General features: G+C 43.0%; 1 protein-coding gene across 1 annotated transcript; it reads right to left on the bottom strand.

Moving 5' to 3' along the window:
- Positions 1-7625: 7625 nt before the first annotated feature.
- On the bottom strand, positions 7626-20096 carry LOC311109750 (glycogenin-1-like). Its single transcript, XM_084152726.1, has 7 exons — positions 19956-20096; positions 18971-19106; positions 18601-18775; positions 18357-18519; positions 11404-11530; positions 10710-10935; positions 7626-8373 (listed from the first exon to the last, which is right to left on the bottom strand). The coding sequence occupies exons 1-7, from the start codon at positions 19960-19962 to the stop codon at positions 8203-8205; spliced, it is 1005 nt and encodes a 334-aa protein (XP_084008852.1). The 5' UTR covers positions 19963-20096; the 3' UTR covers positions 7626-8202.
- Positions 20097-21069: the final 973 nt, after the last annotated feature.

Raw genomic sequence — 21069 nt, 5'->3', positions numbered from 1 at the left:
AGCTGTTCTGTGAATGGAGTAGGACACAGCGTTGTACGAGATCTTCAGTTTCTTGGCAATTTCTCGCATGGAATAGCCTTCATTTCTCAGGACAAGAATAGACTGACGAGTTTCAGAAGAAAGTTATTTGTTTCTGGCGATTTTGATCCTGTAATCAATTTTTATTTGGATTTCATGTAATGGACAGACACAAAATTGTCCAAATTGGTGAAGTGAATAACTTATTTCAAAAAATTATAAAAAATAAATAACGGAAAAGTGGTGCGTGCATATGTATTCATCCCCTTTGCTATGTAGGCCCTAAATAAGATCTGGTGCAACCAATTACCTTCATAAGTCACATAATTAGTTGAATAAAATAACCTGTGTGCAATCTAAGTGTCACATGATCTCAGTATATATACACCTGTTCTGAAAGGCCCCAGAGTCTGCAACACCACTAAGTAAGGGGCACCACCAAGCAAGCGGCACCATGAAGACCAAGGAGCTCTCCAAACAGGTCAGGGACAAAGTTGTGGAGAAGTACAGATCAGGGTTGGGTTATAAAAAAATATCAGAAACTTTGAACATCCCACGGAGCACCATTAAATCCATTATTCAAAAATGGAAAGAACATGGCACCACAACAAACCTGCCAAGAGAGAGCTGCCCACCAAAACTCACAGACCAGGCAAGGAGGGCATTAATCAGAGAGGCAACAAAGAGACCAAAGATAACCCTGAAGGAGCTGCAAAGCTCCACAGCGGAGATTGGAGTATCTGTCCATAGGACCACTTTAAGCCGTACACTGCACAGAGCTGGGCTTTACGGAAGAGTGGCCAGAAAAGACCCATTGCTTAAAGAAACAAATAAGCAAACACGTTTGGTATTCGCCAAAAGGCATGTGGGAGACTCCCCAAACAAATGGAAGATGGTACTCTGGTCAGATGAGACTTAAATTGAGCTTTTTGGCCATCAAGGAAAACGCTAAGTCTGGCGCAAACCCAACACCTCTCATCACCCCGAGAACGCCATGGTGTGGCAGCATCATGCTGCAGGGACGTTTTTCATCAGCAGGGACTGGGAAACTTTCGCAAGCCACTGTATTCCATTAAAAATCAGCCGTTTCCAGCTACAATAGCCATTTACAACATTAACAATGTCTACACTGTATTTCCGATCAACAAGGACATTTCTGAGTGACCCCAAACTTTTGAACGGTAGTGTATATATACATACAGTATATACAGTGAGGGAAAAAAGTATTTGATCCCCTGCTGATTTGGTACGTTTGCCCACTGACAAAGAAATTATCAGACTATAATTTTAATGGTAGGTTTATTTGAACAGTGAGAGACAGAATAACAACAAAAAAATCCAGAAAAACACATGTCAAAAATGTTATAAATTGATTTGCATTTTAATGAGGGAAATAAGTATTTGACCCCCTCTCAATCAGAAAGATTTCTGGCTCCCAGGTGTCTTTTATACAGGTAATGAGCTGAGATTAGGAGCACACTATTAAAGGGAGTGCTCCTAATCTCAGCTTGTTACCTGTATAAAAGACACCTGTCCACAGAAGCAATCAATCAATCAGATTCCAAACTCTCCACCATGGCCAAGACCAAAGAGCTCTCCAAGGATGTCAGGGACAAGATTGTAGACCTACACAAGGCTGGAATGGGCTACAAGACCATCGCCAAGCAGCTTGGTGAGAAGGTGACAACAGTTGGTGCGATTATTCGCAAATGGAAGAAACACAAAATAACTGTAAATCTCCCTCGGCCTGGGGCTCCATGCAAGATCTCACCTCGTGGAGTTGCAATGATCATGAGAACGGTGAAGAATCAGCCCAGAACTACACGGGAGGATCTTGTCAATGATCTCAAGACAGCTGGGATCATAGTCACCAAGAAAATAATTGGTAACACACTACGTCGTGAAGGACTGAAATCCTGCAGCGCCCGCAAGGTCCCCCTGCTCAAGAAAGCACATATACAGGCCCGTCTGAAGTTTACCAATGAACATCTGAATGATTCAGAGGAGAACTGGGTGAAAGTGTTGTGGTCAAATGAGACCAAAATTGAGCTCTTTGGCATCAACTCAACTCGCCGTGTTTGGAGGAGGAGGAATGCTGCCTATGACCCCAAGAACACCATCCCCACCATCGAACATGGAGGTAGAAACATTATGCTTTGGGGGTGTTTTTCTGCTAAGGGGACAGGACAACTTCACCGCATCAAAGGGACGATGGACGGGGCCATGTACCGTCAAATCTTGGGTGAGAACCTCCTTCCCTCAGCCAGGGCATTGAAAATGGGTCGTGGATGGGTATTCCAGCATGACAATGACCCAAAACACACGGCCAAGGCAACAAAGGAGTGGCTCAAGAAGAAGCACATTAAGGTCCTGGAGTGGCCTAGCCAGTCTCCAGACCTTAATCCCATAGAAAATCTGTGGAGGGAGCTGAAGGTTCGAGTTGCCAAACGTCAGCCTCGAAACCTTAATGACTTGGAGAAGATCTGCAAAGAGGAGTGGGACAAAATCCCTCCTGAGATGTGTGCAAACCTGGTGGCCAACTACAAGAAACGTCTGACCTCTGTGGTTGCCAACAAGGGTTTTGCCACCAAGTACTAAGTCATGTTTTGCAGAGGGGTCAAATACTTATTGCCCTCATTGATAGATTAATTTGTATTTTAAGAATAATGACTAAAGGATTTCACCCCAAATACAGTATAAATGTGTGAACGGTGTTAGAGTTATCTTGTAGTGTCAACCCACTAACAGAGGGGGGGAAGTTAGAAACTGTTGAGAAAGCATTCCAGGGTGAAGGGGACTAAGAAACTGTTTAAAGGTGTGCGGAGCAAAGTGCCTTTGTGTGTCAAGGGATATAAAAGCTGTATGTATGTTTTTTGGCGCCAGAGCTCTCCATGATTAAATATACAGATCATTCTTGCTGGTTGTGGACCTTGAATCATTTATGATTAAAACCAGAGCCTTACAACCGCTGGTAATGATTCAAGTTTAGGTTGAATTAGAGATAGAAATTCTCGTGACACTCATTAAAATGCAAATCAATTTATAACATTTTTGACATGCGTTTTTCTGGATTTTGTTGTTGTTATTCTGTCTCTCACTGTTCAAATAAACCTACCATTAAAATTATAGACTGATCATTTCTTTGTCAGTGGGCAAACGTACAAACTCAGCAGGGGATCAAATACTTTTTTCCCTCACTGTATAGAGTACCAGTCAAAAGTTTGGACACACCTACTCATTCAAGGGTTTTTCTTTATTTTTTACATTGTAGAATAATAGTGAAGACATCAAAACTATGAAATAACACATATGGAATCATGTAGTAACCGAAAAAGTTCAAAGTAACCACCCTTTGCCTTGATGACAGCTTTGCACACTATTGGCATTCTCTCAACCAGATTCATGAGGTAGTCACCTGGAATGCATTTCAATTTACAGGTGTGCCTTCTTAAGAGTTAATTTGTGGAATTTCTTTCCTTCTTAATGCGTTTCAGCCAATCAGTTGTATTGTGACAAGGTAGGGAGGGGGGTATACAGAAGAGAGCCCTATTTGGTAAAAGACCAAGTCCATATTATGGCAAGAACAGCTCAAATAATCAAAGATAAATTACAGTCCATCATTACTTTAAGACATGAAGGTCAGTCAATCCGGAAAATGTGAAGAACTTTGAAAGTTTCTTCAAGTGCAGTCGCAAAAACCATCAAGCGCTATGATGAAATTGGCTCTCATGAGGACCACCACAGGAAAGGAAGACCCAAAGTTACCTCTGCTGCAGAGGATAAGTTCATTAGAGTTACAAGCCTCCGAAATTGCAGCCCAAAAAAGTGCTTCACAGAGTTCAAGTAACAGACACATCTCAACATCAACTGTTCAGAGTAGACTGCGTGAATCAGGCCTTAATGGTTGAATTGCTGCAAAGAAACCACTACTAAAGGAAACCAATAAGAAGAAGAGACTTACTTTGGCCAAGAAACACGAGCAATGGACATTAAACCAGTGGAAATCTATCCTTTGGTCTGGAGTCCAAATTGAAGATTTTTGGTTCCAACCGCTGTGTCTTTGTGAGACGCAGTGTAGGTGAACAGATGATCTCCGCATGTGTAGTTCCCACCGTGAAGCATGGAGGAGGAGGTGTGATGGTGCTTTGCTGGTGACACTGTCTGTGATTTATTTAGAATTCAAGGCACACTTAACCAGCATGGCTACCACAGCATTCTGCATCGATACGCCATCTCATCTGGTTTGGGATTGGTGGGACAATCATTTGTTTTTCAACAGGACAATGACCCAACACACCTCCAGGCTGTGTAAGGGCTATTTGACCAAGAAGCAGAGTGATGGAGTGCTGCATCAGATGATCTGGCCTCCACAATCCCCCGACCTCAACCCAATTGAGATTGTATGGGATGAGTTGGACCGCAGAGTGAAGGAAAAGCAGCCAACAAGTGCTCAGCATATGTGGGAACTCCTTCAAGACTGTTGGAAAAGCATTCCAGGTGAAGCTGGTTGAGAGAATGCCAATAGTGTGCAAAGCTGTCATCAAGGCAAAGGGTGGCTACTTTGAAGAATCTCAAATATAACAAATATTTTGATTTGTTTAACACTTATTTGGTTACTACATGATTCCATATGTGTTATTTTATAGTTTTGACGTATTCATTATTATTATTCTACAATGTAGAAAATAGTAAAATAAAGACAAATCCTTGAATGAGTAGGTGTGTCCAAACTTTTGACTGGTACTGTATATGTGATGGGATGTATAGACATTATGGACAGTATGTGGATAGAATATGCAGTATATCTGAAGAATACGTGGATAGAATAGTATATGTACAGCAATAGTTAAATAGGATAGACCTTGACTAGAATACAGTATATACATATGAAATGGGTAAAACTATGTAAACATTATTAAAGTGACCAGTGTTCCATTATTAAAGTGACCAGTGTTCCATGTCTATGTGGCAGCAGCCTCTAAGGTGCAGGGATGAGTAACTGGGTGGTAGCCGGCTAGTGACAGTGACTAAGTTCTGGGCTGGGTACTGGGTGGAGGCCAGCTAGTGATTTCTATTTAACAGTCTGATGGCCTTGAGATAGAAGCTGTTTTTCAGTCTCTCGGTCCCAGCTTTGATGCACCTGTACTGACCTCGCCTTCTGGATGATAGCGGAGTGAACAGTCCGTGACTCGAGTGGCTGAGGTCCTTGATAATGTTCTTGGCCTTCCTACAACACTGGGTGCTGTAGATGTCCTGAAGGGCAGGCAGTGTGCTCCCGGTGATGCGTTGGGCTGACCGCACCACCCTCTGGAGAGCCCTGCGGTAGCGGACGGTGCAGTTGCGGACGGTACATATGCACACTGGTCACTTTAATAACGGAACACTGGTCACTTTAATAATGTTTACATACTGCTTTTACAATACTGTTTACCCATGTTTTACCCATTCTGTATTCTAGTCAAGGCCATCCTATTCAACTATTGCTGTACATATACTATTCTATCCAGGTATTCATCACATATACTACATAGTGTAGCATAAGCACATGGTTTGGAGGGCTCTTAGATATTACTCTTAATATAGCCTATAGCCTAGAATTAAATACATGGAGGACATGGAACCCCCTCAACATTAGAGAAAACCACTTTTGCAGCTTCAAAATGACTAATAACAAATATATTTTCATAATGAGTGACATCAATTTCTTATACATGTGTATTAACTTTGTGATTATTACAATAGCAACATTGTTGTTATGTAGGACTTTGGAAATGTTATTACAGTTATTACAGAAGTGGAATAAGGAAGTCACTATTCCTCGTGTACAGTAGTTAAAAACTCTCAGCTCATTGCGATCCAATTCAAATGTGATTACCAAAGGATTATGTAATAACATCCTAATAAAATGTTGCTCCAAAAGTAATTACAGTTTTATTACACAGGCACAAGAACAGTTTAATGTTAAGTGTTACTGAGAATGCTAACAGTAACAAAATATGGCTATTAAGTGTCGAAAGGAAACTAAATATCTCAAAACTGCCTTCTTGAATCAACTACAGACAAGGTAGGTTGAAAATCATGTTAGTTTGTATTCTGAGTAAACTATCCATTTAAAGATGTTATAGTGTGTGTTTAGAAGTTGTTTTGGCTAAGCATAGATCCAATATGCTGTCAGATAGATTGGAATAGTATGGGCAATTGTGTGTGCTCTATTCATTCTATTTCTATCTTCAACATGCCGTTCCAGATTCAGCCCTGCCATTAGTTGAAGGCAGCCAATCCAATAGTTTCAGAAAAGGACTCACTTCCTGATATCTGTATTCAAATATTTGTAAAAAAAAGTAGTTGCTTTATCAGATCCGTATTGAAATAGTTTTGAAAAATAGTCACTTTCTGAGGTCTGTACTTCGTTTTAAGAAGTGGTCCGTTTTTGGAATCTGTATTCAAATAGTTGTAGTCACCTCCAAAGTAGCTATTTGTTCCCCCGGAAAGATTTTTACTTTCCACAAAGCACAGTTAAAAACTATATTTATCCCAGGTCTGAAACAGAGCGCACCTAAAATCAGAACCATTTGTTATGATTTCAATACCATCATTGAGCGCGCACACACACAGATAGGAACACTATGGTGTCACAGAATATTCTTTAACACACTGGGAGATAAAGTCTGCTCCGATGCACACACACACAGTTCAGTAGTACTAGTAGCTAGGCTGTGTTAGTAGTAGCCACATAGCTAGAATAAAAAGACAGATTCAGACTTCTTCACCAGTCCTTTATTAGGCTTCTACAGAGAACAGAAACAGTGATAGAACTACTGGGGTGTGTTCAGAACACACAAGGCTTTACAGCGTTTGGAAACTTCTCTATAGAGCCGTTTGTGGGCTAGATCATAATAGGCTGTGTGTGTGTTATGATTCTCTACTGTACCCCTGTGTGCACTTGACTTGCTCACTCAGTCCCCTTCATGGATGTTAAAGCATTGGATTAATCATGGACGAGGTTTCACCATGTTAAAATAATTTCTGATAGGATTTTCCTCACACCAGTCCATTCCTTTTAAATCCACAAGAGGGAGTGAAGGTACACACTTCAGGGAGAGGAAGAGACATCAGGGTGGGGATGTTGGAGGGTGGAGGCAGAATGGTGGTGGAGGGGGGGGGATTGACAAGGTGGGGCTGTAGGAGGGGTGAATTGAGTTGGGGGAGTGGCATGTTGAGGATGGAGGAGAGGGAGTAGAGTGGAACAGGGGAAGCGTGGAGGTAAGTCTGTAGGAGGGTTGAATGGAGTAGAGGTGGAGGGGGAGGTATGGCAGCAGCAGAGGAGTGTTTTCTGTAAACAGCGAACGGTGACAATGAGGATAGGCCTAATTGTGTAATAAGAGTCTGATGGCGGTAAGGCAATTGGTCAGACTACACAGGAAGTGATGAAACCCAACAGGATGTGATGACAACAAACAGGACATGGCGAAATGACAACTTCTCCCAGTTGGGAGAGGAAAGTGCTACGGTGGGTTTTACACTTTAGAAATGTGCTTCCTTCACAATAATCATAATATACAGAAACAACCATGCACAACACGCATACAGAGAGAGAAAATAACCACTGGGATGCAAACTTTTATTAATATTACACTCTCACACACAATAATAAACAAAATAAACATTCTTCCCTTTCATAGACTAAAATACTTCATACCCATGCATCTCTGAATACTTTAAAGAGTTACACGACTGCCCTATCTCTATCATTATCAGGCTTGACTGAGTAACTGGGTTAGAGCTGTTAGAGTCATGGGGTCTGGATGGGACTTGGTGAGGCAGAGTCACAGTGAGTTTATTACGGAGTCATTACTTACTGACCAAGGCTTCTGCGCTGAGGTGGTGGTATGGGGTTGCATAGTGTAGTAAACTGGTGTTCAAACACTGACTGGACCAGTCTCTGCAGGGGTTGTTTCTGCAGGACCAGGCCACACACAGACGCACGCACACACGCACAGACATACACACGCACAGACATACACACGCACAGTGAGAGAAAACAGAGAGAGAGAGACCCATGATGGGACTATTTTTCAATACGTCATGCTCTACAGCTTTCTCTTCTGATTGGTCGATTGGCAGTTGATCCCCGCCCTGAATAACGTGTCTCAGGCCTGCCAATGGATGCCCTCCTCTGGCCCTCTACTTGAGGAAGCAGTCTAGTTTCTTCTGGATGCTTTCGAAGGAGTCGGCTCCCATGTAATCCGCCTGGCCCGCCTCCCATCGCTGCCTCCTCTCCTCACTGGACACCTGGGGGGCCTGGGGGGGAGGCGGGGGGCGGATGATCTCAACCACACTGTCACAGACCTCATCCTACAGGGGGTGGAGGGAGAGACAGGGGAGGCAAACAAGATGAGCAATCTGAGACATGGAGAAATACTCACTAATACAAGGGCTACAGTGACAGCCATGAAGCGTTTCCCCTCAACCCAAAGCGTTGACCAATAGCAGAGCACCGTGTCGCCATCACTGAGGTCAGCAGCTTCCTCTACAGAGAAACAGAACTAAGGGCAGGAGCCGGGGTCAGTGGGAGCGAAGAGCCAATCAGCTTCTTCCTGTTACCGTGGCAACTCCAATAAGCACAGCCGGCCGGTTACTAGAGTTGGACTAGGGTGTCAAAAGTATAGCACTACATAGGTGACTACATCATCACCCTACTGCAATATCATTATTGCACTACATAGGGCATAGAGTGCATTTGAGACATGCCCTTAGATTACCTGTTTAAAGTATCCATGAGAGACATGGAGAGAGGTTACCATGTCAATGACCTGCCACTACAGAGGGTCAACACACACACCATCATCATCATCATCATCATCATCATCATCAGCGACTGAAACCAGCAAATACTGTACTTAAACTTCTGTGCGATTACACTGTGAACACACTGTACTCACACACACACACTGTCCTTCAACAGTTCCCTCAAACACATACAGTGCCTTCAGAAAGTATTCATACCCCTTGACTTATTCCAAATTTGGTTGTTACAGCCTGAATTCAAAATGGATTAAAATTATTTTTTCCTCACCCATCTACACACCATACCCCATAATGACAAAGTGAAAACATGTTTTTTGAAATGTTAGCAAATTTATTGAAAATGAAATATTATATATATTTTTATATATATTTAAATTTACACAAGTAAGTATTCACACACCTTAGTCAATACGTTAGAATCAACTTTAGCAGCGATTACAGCTGTGAGTCTTTCTGGATAAGTCTAAGAGCTTTGCACACCTGGATTGTACAATATTTGCAAATTCTTTAAATATTCTTTAAGCTCTGTCAAGTTGGTTGTTGATCATTGCTAGACAGCTATTTTCAAGTCTTGCCATGGATTTTCAAGCCGATTTAAGTCAAAAACTGTCTAACTAGGCCACTCAGGAACATTCAATGTCGTCTTGGTAAGCAACTCCAATGTATACTTGGCCTTGTGTTTTAGGTTACTGTCCTGCTGAAAGGTGAATTTGTATCCCAAGCAGACTGAACCAGGTTTCCCCTTTAGGATTTTGCCTGTGCTTAGCTCTATTCCGTTTCTTTTTATCCTAAAAAACTCCCTAGTCATTGCCGATGACAAGCATACCCATAACATGATGCAGCCACCACCATGCTTGAAAATATGAAGCGTGGTACTCAGTGATGTGTTGGATTTGCCCCAAACATAATGCTTTGTATTCAGGACAAAGTTAATTTATTTGACACATTTTTAGCAGTTTTACTTTAATGCCTTATTGCAAACAGAATGCATGTTTTGGAATATGTTTTATTCTTTACAGGCTTCCTTCTTTTCACATTGTAAATTAAGTTAGTATTGTGGAGTAACTACAAGGTTGTTGATCCATCCTCAGTTTTCTCCTATCACAGCCATTAAACTCTGTAACTGTTTTAAAGTCACCATTATCCTCATGATGAAATCCCTGAGTGGTTTCCTTCCTCTCCAGCAACTGAGTTCGGAAGGACGCCTGTATCTTTGTAGTGACTGGGTGTATTGATACACCATCCAAAGTGTAATTCATAACTTCACCATGCTCAAAGGGATATTCAATCTGTTTATTTTTAACCATCTACCAATAGGTGCCCTTCTTTGCGAGGCATTAAAAACCTCCCTGTTCTTTGTGGTTGAATCTGTTTTTGAAATTCACTGCTCGACTGAGGGACCTTACATATAAATTGTATGTGTGGGGTACAGAGATGAGGTAGTCATTCAAAAATCATGTTAAACACAGTGAGTCCATGCAACTTATGTGATTTGTTCAGTCACTTATTTAGGCTTGCCATAACAAAGCGGTTGAATACTTTGACTCAAGACATTTCAACTTTTCATTTTTTATTAATTTGTAAAATATTAAACATAATTCCACTTTGACATTATGGGGTATTGTGTGTAGACCAGTGACACAACATCTCAAATTAATCTGTTTTAAATTTAGGTTGTAACACAACAAAACGTGGAAAAAGTCAACGGGTGTGAATACTTTCCGAAGGCACTGAACATATCTCACCAGTGTTATTGTACATCTTTCAAGATTCAGAAACCATTGTCAGTACTGGAGATCCCAAGAAGAAGTACACCCACTATGAGAAGATGGGCCAGGGGTGAGTCAAACTCACACACACACACACACACACACACACAGTACCTCAGTGCAGCCAGAGCAGAACAGTGCGTCTCCATATGCGTCTCTGAGAGCAGGTAGGACACCAGAGGAGTAGAGGTTCCACCACTGAACTAGGAAGTCAGGGTGCAGGTCACCCAAGCCAGGGGTCAGGGTATGACCTTTGACCTTCCCGGTCTGGGTGTCATAGGAGTAGTTCCACGGCTTCACCTTCCCCAGGAAGTGGACCACCTTAGCCTCACGACCGTACCTACAAACACACACACCAGAGGTTGTAAGTCTTAGTGTGTGTGTGTGTGAAGTGTGCGTTCGTGCGTTGCGTACTTATAGAATAAATTAGGCTTAACTAGGAGAGTGTGTATGTATGTGACAAAGCTACACTGTGGTTTGGGCTTGCCGGTAGTACCAGTGTGTGTTATTTGAGGGCAGGCCTGAGCCACTCCTCTCTTGAAACTCAACACCAGACACCCTTTCCAACTGACCTTGGCTTAGCTTACCTTATAAACAACAAAACAGATCCTCTCTCTCACTCACTCTTTTACTCTCTCTTTCGCTCACTCTCACTCACTCGGTCTCTGTCACTCTGTCTATCAGTCACTCTCTCTCTCTCTGACACACACACTGTTGAGAGACAGGGATTTGGAGCTAAAAAGTACTACAGTTCTACTGTGACACAACACTGGAGCATGTGTGTGTGTATATATGTGTGTGTACCTACTGTTTGAAGGCTGGTAGATAGGTGTATATAGCGATACTGCTGAGGTTGTAGATAAAAGGCAGGTGTTTGGAAATGTCTGCTGTTGACCAGGTATTGAAGAAACTGTTCAGAACCCCTTGGTCCCCACCTAGAGAGATAGAGAGATAGAGAGAGAGAGATGTGAGTAATCTCATCTTTCTCACTGACCAGCCAAATGCATGGCTCTCAGCAGTCTGCTCTCACTACCCATCCATAAAGAAAGAGGGAATCTGTAATGGGTGGAAGCTGAAAGTCAGAGACAGACGACCCTGACAGCACCGTGATAACAATCAACCTCTACAAGACTGGGACTGTCATGGTGCAAGGTAACCTTAGGCTGTTTGAAACAGACTTTCAGACCATTAAGGAGAGAGCAGAGAGAGAAGGACACCACCAGTGACATGCCCTCCCACAAGACAAACTCCACCAGCACCACCCTCATCCCCACTATTCCCACCCAAAAAGGCACATCCAGCACCTCTTCCCACCATAGTGGAGGACACGCCCCAGGAGGAGAGCGACCCCCTCAGTGCAGAGCAGGCTCAGGCCCTCCTCACCACCATGGCTGCCATGAGGGATCAGTTCACCAAACTGGAGGGGGAGGTGGTCCTGCTCAGGGAGAGTGAGAGCAAACAGCAACCAGACATCCACACCTTAGAGGAGCTCCTAACCAAGGTGCGGACAGAGCAGGACAGCAGCCTTGCAACACAGCTGAAAGAAGTTCAGCAAGAGAGAGACGGACTCAAGAGAGAGCTGGCTGATCTAACAAAGGAGGAGAGAGAGCTCCAAAAAGACAGGCAGAGCAGTAATAACGAGCTGACCACACTAAGAGAGGAGCTGCAGGAGAGAAAGAGAACAGAGGACAGGCTGCAGGAGCAGCTAGTTCACCACTCTATGACCTGCCCTCACACAGCAGAGGAGCCCACCTCAACCAGCCAGGCCTCCCCAGCCCTGCCGGCTGCACGCCTCCCCCAGCCCACAGAACAGCCTCCCACTGACAGCGGCACTCACACAGACCAGCCACACCCCAGCTCCAACACCCACCAGCCCCAACTCTACCCACTCCAGTCCAGAAGAAACACTGGGTGAGATTGTCCTGTTGATGGACTCAAATGGGAAGTTTGTTCAGGAGAATACACTTTTCCCTAGACACAAAACGAGAAAGGTGTGGTGCCCAACAACTCAAGAGTGCCATGGCGCTGCTTGATAAGGCCCAGCTCGGGTCACCAAGCCACATAATCATACACACCGGAAGCAACGACCTGCGTGCTCAGCAGGAGAGGATGGCGACTTCACTACGGGGAGTGGTTGAGAAGGCCTCCGCAATATTCCCCAACTCAAGGATCGTGGTGTCAACCCTTCTACAGAGGAAGGACTTCCACCCTGCCACAATCCAAAGAATAAAACGCCAGCCTCTCCCGGGACTGTGCCCTGCGACCCAATGTACACCTGGTCCACCATCCCACCCTCGATCTGGACTGTCTCTATGACCATGTTCACCTGTACAGGGAGACAGTCCCCATCCTTGCTAAGACTCTCAAGGATGTCGCTTTAAACCGCATCTCGACCTCTCCACCCAAGAACAGCGGAGCCATCTCCACCCCCCCCCCGAGATCACCGAGACAACACCCCGGACCAGCACCCTGGACCCCACAGCCACGACCACAGCACCACCAATCTCAATGCCCACCACAGCCAGCGCAGCACAGACCACCCCAGCCCAGCTTCAGACCCCCCCCCCCCCCCCCCCCACCCTTGGAGGAGCCACAGCCCGGCAGGCAGAGCTATGCACAAGCTGTGAGAGGAGCAACTGGCTCAGCTCCCACCAACGAAATGAGTGACATCAAACAAATGCTGAATCTACTATGCTCACATGTGATAGGCCGTGGGTCATGGTAAGATGAGCACAAGAACTCCACCATCCTCACACTACATCCACCCAAGTGGCATGACACAAATACTATCTTAAATGATAAACAAATTACATTTGCATAATAAGAGAGTTTACGTTAATTGAAACATCCTATTTTAATAGTTCTTGTTGGATTGTGAGTGTTCATCTCATTTTGAAGGTAAAGAAAAAACAGTTATGAAATATTTTTACGTTGCATGTTGGAATTTACAAGGATTGAAGTCCTCTGCTTTTGGGCTAAAGAGCAGAAACCCAGACTTCCTTAAAGAAATTGATGATGTTGATATTGTAGTACTACAGGAAACATGGTGCAGAGGTGATGTTTCCACTGGCTGTCCACTAGGATATAGGGAGATAATCGTACCATCCACCAAATTAAAAGGAATCACACAGGGCAGAGACTCAGGGGGAATGCTAATATGGTATAAATCTGAACTAACTAATTCAATCGAATTGATCAAAACAGGAGAATTCCTTCTGGCTTAAAATCAACAAGGAGGCTATCTTAACAGATAAAAACATCTTCCTCTGTGCTACATACATTCCACCCTCAGAGTCACCCTACTTCAATGAAGAGTTTCTCCATTCTAGAGGGGGAGATTAGTCACTTTCAGGCCCAAGGCAATGTGCTGGTCTGTGGAGACCTGAATGCTAGAACAGCAGAAGAACTAGACACATCTACCGGGAAGCAACAACCTTTCCCTCCCCACATACCCCCCCAGAAACAACTATGACAAAGTGAAAAACTAAAATGGAGTACAGCTCCTGAAGCTCTGTCGAACACTGGGTCTGTACATAGTTAATGGTAGGCTAAGAGGGGACTATTTTGGTAGGTACACCTACATCTCATCCCTTGGCAGCAGTACTGTAGACTACTTCAACACCGACCTCAACCCAGAGTCTCTCAGAGCCTTCACAGTCAGCCCACTAACACCTCTCTCAGACCACAGTAAAATCACAGTGTAACTGAGAAGAGCAAAACCCAACCATGAAGCATCACGGCCCAATAAATTACATGGTACTAAACAGGCCTATAGATGGAGTGCAAACAGTACAGAAATCTACCAAAAAGCAATTAGTAGCCAAAAAATACAATCTCTCCTGGACAACTTTTTAGCCTTAACATTCTCCTACAGCAATGAAGGTGTACATTTGGCTGTTTGGAACATAAACTTTATATTTGACAAATTAGCCTCCTTGGCTAATCTAAAGAAACATAAGAGCAAACCAAAAATAATAGATAATAAAAAATGGTTTGATAATGATTGCAAAAATCTAAGAAAGTAATTGAGAAATATATCTAATCAAAAACACAGAGACCCAGACAACAAAAATATACGCCTTCAATATGGGGAAACACTGAAGTAATACAAACACACCCTAAGAACAAAAAAGGAACAGCACATTAGAAATCAGCTGGATGTAATTGAGGAATCCATAGAATCAAACCACTTCTGGGAGAATTTGAATAAATTAAACAAACCTCATAATGAGAAATTGGCTATCCAAAATGGGGATATGTGGAGAAATCACTGTGCAAATCTCTACAGCAATATAACAAAGAGCCCAGAACAACAAGATATACAAGAAAAATTACAAATCCTTGAATCAGCAGTCAAAGAATATCAGAATCCTGTGGATACCCCAATTACAGAACAAGAATTATTGGAAAGACTTTGCACTCTCCAACCCAAAAAGGCCTGTGGTGCTGATGGTATTTTAAATGAAATGATCAAATATACAGACCACAAATTCAAATTGGCTATACTCAAACTCTTCAACATTATCATAACTGCAAGTTTTTTCCCCGATATTTGGAACCAAGGATTGATCACACCAATTTATAAAAATGGAGACACATTTGACCCAAATAATTACAGAGGAATTTGCGTATCATAAACAGCAGACTACATAATTTCCTTGATGAACACAACGTCCTAAGCAGAAGCCAGATTGGATTTGTAAAAACGTATCATACAACAGACCACATTTACACCCTCCACACTCTAATTGACAAACAAGTAAACCAAAACAAAAGGAAAAATCTATTCGTGTTTTGTAGGCTTCAAGAAAGCATTTGATTCAATTTGGCACAAAGGTCTTTTTTACAAACTAATAGAAAGTGGTATTGGAGGGAAAACATATGAGGTTATTAAATCAACTAAACAAATGTGGTTAAAATCGGCAACAAGCAAACAGACTTCTTCTCTCAGGGACGTGGAGTGAAACAGGGCTGCCAATAAGTCCAACACTATTTAACATCTACATTAATGAATTGGCAAAAACATTAGAAGAATCGGCAGCACCTGGTCTCACCCTACACAACACTGAAATCAAGTGTCTTCTGTATGCAGATGACCTGGTGCTACTGTCTCCCACTAAGGAGGGGTTACAGCAGCATCTAGATCATCTGCACAGGTTCTGCCAGACCTGGGCCCTGACCGTTAATCTAAGAAAAACGAATATAATGATATTCCAAAAAAGGTCCGGAAATCAGGATGCAAATATAAATTCTATTTGGACACAGTTCTATTAGAACACAGCATTACACGTATCTAGGACTAAATATCAGCAACACAGGAAGCTTTCAGATGGCTGTGAATGAGCTGAGAGACAAAGCAAGAAGAGCATTCTATGCAATTAAAAGGAATATTAAAATCGAAATTCCAATTAGAATCTGGCTCAAAATGTTCCAATCAGTTATAGAACCAATTGCTCTATATGGCAGCGAAGTTTGGGGTCCGCTCTCTAATACTGAATTTACCAAATGGGACAAACATCCAATCAAAATACTGCATGCAGAGTTTTGCAAGACTGTATTGCAAGTGCAAAGAAAAACTCCAAATAACATTTAGATCAGAATTGGGCCAATACCCCCTCCTTATTCGATTAGAAAAAAGAGCCATCAAATTTTACAACCATCTACAGTGAGGGAAAAAAGTATTTGATCCCCTGCTGATTTTATACGTTTGCCCACTGACAAAGGAATGATCAGTCTATAATTTTAATGGTAGGTTTATTTGAACAGTGAGAGACAGAATAACAACAAAAAATCCAGAAAAACACATGTAAAAAATGTTATAAATTGATTTGCATTTTAATGAGGGAAATAAGTATTTGACCCCACTGCAAAACATGACTTAGTACTTGGTGGCAAAACCCTTGATGGCAATCACAGAGGTCAGACGTTTCTTGTAGTTGGCCACCAGGTTTGCACACATCTCAGGAGGGATTTTGTTCCACTCCTCTTTGCAGATCTTCTCCAAGTCATTAAGGTTTTGAGGTTGACGTTTGGCAACTCAAACCTTCAGCTCCCTCCACAGATTTTCTATGGGATTAAGGTCTGGAGACTGGCTAGGCCACTCCAGGACCTTAATGTGCTTCTTCTTGAGCCACTCCTTTGTTGCCTTGGCCGTGTGTTTTGGGTCATTGTCATGCTGGAATACCCATCCACGACCCATTTTCAATGCCCTGGCTGAGGGAAGGAGGTTCTCACCCAAGATTTGACGGTATATGGCCCCGTCCATCGTCCCTTTGATGCGGTGAAGTTGTCCTGTCCCCTTAGCAGTAAAACACCCCCAAAGCATAATGTTTCCACCTCCATGTTTGACGGTGGAGATGGTGTTCTTGGGGTCATAGGCAGCATTCCTCCTCCTCCAAACACGGCGAGTTGAGTTGATGCCAAAGAGCTCGATTTTGGTCTCATCTGACCACAACACTTTCACCCAGTTCTCCTCTGAATCATTCAGATGTTCATTGGCAAACTTCAGATGGCCCTGTATGTGCTTACTTGAGCAGAAGGACCGTGCGGGCGCTGCAGGATTTCAGTCCTTCACGGCGTAGTGTGTTACCAATTGTTTTCTTGGTGACTATGGTTCCAGCTGCCTTGAGATCACTGACAAGATCCTCCCGTGTAGGTCTGGGCTGATTCCTCACCGTTCTCATGATCATTGCAACTCCACGAGGTGAGATCTTGCATGGAGCCCCAGGCCGATGGAGATTGACAGTTATTTTGTGTTTCTTCCATTTGCGAATAATTGCACCAACTGTTGTCACCTTCTCACCAAGCTGCTTGGCGATGGTCTTGTAGCCCATTCCAGCCTTGTGTAGGTCTACAATCTTGTGCCTGACATCCTTGGAGAGCTCTTTGGTCTTGGCCATGGTGGAGAGTTTGGAATCTGATTGATTGATTGCTTCTGTGGACAGGTGTCTTTTATACAGGTAACAAACTGAGATTAGGAGCACTCCCTTTAAGAGTTACCTGTATGAAAGACACCTGGGAGCCAGAAATCTTTCTGATTGAGAGGGGGTCAAATACTTATTTCCCTCATTAAAATGCAAATCAATTTATAACATTTTTGACATGCGTTTTTCTGGATTTTTTTGTTGTTATTCTGTCTCTCACTGTTCAAATAAACCTACCATTAAAATTATAGACTGATCATTTCTTTGTCAGTGGGCAAACGTACAAAATCAGCAGGGGATCAAATACTTTTTTCCCTCACTGTATGTGTCTTCAGTCATGTTGAGACTGGTTGACTACTATTGCTTTAATGTATTGTTATTCTCATTAATATTGTTGTTGCTGTTAATGGTAATCCCATTTCCACTACTACTATTATTATTGCTGTTGGTCCCACCATTTTTGTTATATGTATACTTTGACAATGTAAGTAATTTAACTTGCCATGTCAATAAAGTCTATTGAATTTAATTGAGAGAAGAAAAGAGAGAGGAGAGAGAGAGAGAGAGAGAGTGGGGAGGGGGAGAGGTTAGACGAGAACATGACAGGTATTTTAGGATCTATAGGAGCTTGTTGGCAGCAGAGTTCAAGGAAAATCCATAGGCGATATAGCGTGTATTGCGCCACCCCGGACACACACACTTTGTACCATGTATTTTATTCTGTACTGCAGCTGCTGCTGCTTGCTGTTGTCCAGCGCTTCCTTGAAAAACACATTCATATCTCAAATGGGACTCACATGGATGAATAAATCAATAAAAACACACAGAACTGACTCACCGTCAAAGCTGCCGTTCTCAGTGCAGTGTGTCATAAGGCTGCGGTATGTTTCATTGGACGGTATAAAGACGAACACGCCTGAGTTGAAACAGTCTGGCCAACCAGGATCAGGCGCCGCAGATAACTCCTCCCTCTCAAACAGCTCATCAATGTTGGACAACACCTGCGTACACACACACACAATACTGAGCCCTGAACACATATTTGCTGTAATTTGTACTGAGTAAGGAGTGTGAGTGCTCACCAGTGTGTCTGCGTCCATAAACACACACTTGGTGTAGTGTGTGAGTGTCCAGCAGTGTAACTTGGTGAAAGTCACTCCCAGGTCCGGTCTTTTCATCAGGGCCAGGTGGACCGTGTCCCCAGAGTCCAAGATTTCCACCACACTCACCTCGTCGTAGATGCTCCTCAGCACGGCCCTGCAACACACACACACACACACACACACACACACACGCACACAGTTTGAGTTGTGTGTTACCTGCTCAGGTGTACTCAGGCTTGGCCAATACAAAATTAACAGAGACAAGGCCATTGGTGTGTCAAACACTGAACATGGATAATGGTGTGTGTGTGTGTGAGTATGTATGAGTGCGAGCGTGGTTGTGTGTTACCTGCAGGGCTCTGCTACGTGCGGTCCAATCAGAACCACCAGTTGTTTGGTTGTGTTATTTTTGCGTAGCGACCTCCCCAGAACCATCGCTCCTTTAGCATAGTTGTCATTCGTGGCCAGAGTCACATATGCTTGGTCTGATCACACACACACACAGTATTATAACACACATACACAACCATGTATTTGACTAGTTATTTGGCACCTGCACCCTCTCTACATGGCTTATATCGATACATCATATCAAATGGTCTATAAGACTACAGCTAGGGTAACCATATAACCTCTACCCGTCCCTACCAGAGAATAGCCCTATAGTTTACACACTGTAATATAACTACCATATGTGAACTTGTGGTGGAAATGTCAAAGGCAGTTCTGCACGGGCCGTTTCCACTTGTGAGATTGACCATACAGACAAGAAACGCGTCGTGTTTAAAACGAGTGATGTTTTTAATCCTTAAAAAATAAACTCACCACTACGTATGAGATCTCGGGTACATATTGTAGATTACATAGGCACATAGCAAAAATGCGTGTTTGATATATCACTACGCAGCGTGAACAAGTGCACACTTTGGGATGGAGGAGAGAGTTGGAATTCAGCAATGGCCGAGCCGCACAGACACTGCAGCACGGTAAACACAACAAGCACACGATGTCATCATATTTGTTGCCCACACGGATAACGTTACTTTAAATACATCGCGGCATAAAACGACAATCTACATATAAATGGGAGGACTGTGTAACTGCGTAGAATATGCGCACCAACCAAACTATATATAATCACTGTGTTGCAGATTGATGGCAAAACAAAGCTACTGGAATTTTCGTGTTATTCGGCTATAGCTCCAAAGCATAGGCTTATATAATATTATCAAACAATAATAATATAAAACAACCTAACATAATATAGCAACACTGTTGTCACATTTTAATGGTTATAGGCGATTCCTGTCATCCTTATGAACCTGCTGTCTTACCCGCCATGATCCGTTATTCGGTGTGGCTGTAGCTCGGGAGGGTCTGGAGTGCTCGATTAAGTGTTTAACGGGAGTTTTTCGGTAGCAACTGAGCTAGAAGACACAGCTGGCGATTGTCAAGAGAACGGAATCAAGTCAGGAGGCCATATTCCGCGTCATGTGATCCGTGACAGCACACACGCCCCCCACAATCCACAACACAAACACACACACACAATTTAGAATCGAAATGTTTCCAAGTTTTAGTGATTATTTTAGTTTTCCTACAGTTTTTTGAACATATATTTGAACTTAGAGATAGGCCTAGTGATCATACTTAAGAACGAAAGGGGAAATAGCAGTACATAATACGACGATAATTACGTCAATCAGTGTTATTTATGGTAAGTCAGAAAAGCTGTGCCTACTAATTGCTTATTAGACCAGTTCCCATGTTCCTTTAGCGACACTTAGTGGTGAGATGGTGTATCGGCACCCTGGGCTGACTAATCGAGGATAAATGATTTATTTATCTTTGGTGATGGCTGAGCGAGGGAAAATTATTAGTAGCCTATGCCTATTTCTACTGTTACCCGATACACTGTCACTTATATAATTTCAAACGCACATGCACAAGATGCCATCAAAATGAATGAACATTTGGGGTCCACACAAAACCAATTACCATCTCATGTTGAAAATGCAGGTCTGTATGGTGCATTTACTGGTCTCTGTGGCGCTCTCGGGAGGTCATAACTATGTCTACTTTTACGGCATGCTCTTCATCCCGACGCCCAACTAAGTTTCTCGTAGTCAGGCCGAGCGGTCAAAGGCGCTGCATTTAGGTTGCAGTCTCCCCTGGAGGCGTGGGTTCGAATCCCACTTCTGAAAAACCTTTAGCGCCTGCATGTCATGATGCTTTGTAATAACCAGTTGATGAATAAATTACTTCAGATAATGGAAATAACAGTTAGTATGAGTAGTGAATAACTATCCTATTTTTGACATTCTGCAAAAACAGCTAGTTGATGAGAGGTTGAAAGAAAATTGCAAGAATCACGCAAGCTCACAGGCGGCCACAAACAGGCAAATAACAAAAGGATCTCGGAATGCACAACTGGTCGGTGTTTATCAG

The sequence above is a fragment of the Coregonus lavaretus genome (assembly GCF_964263955.1).
Source record: "Coregonus lavaretus genome assembly, chromosome: 35".
Taxonomy (NCBI): domain Eukaryota; kingdom Metazoa; phylum Chordata; class Actinopteri; order Salmoniformes; family Salmonidae; genus Coregonus; species Coregonus lavaretus.
Note: the sequence above shows the minus strand (reverse complement) of the source record. Positions and strands in the feature narration are given on the sequence as shown.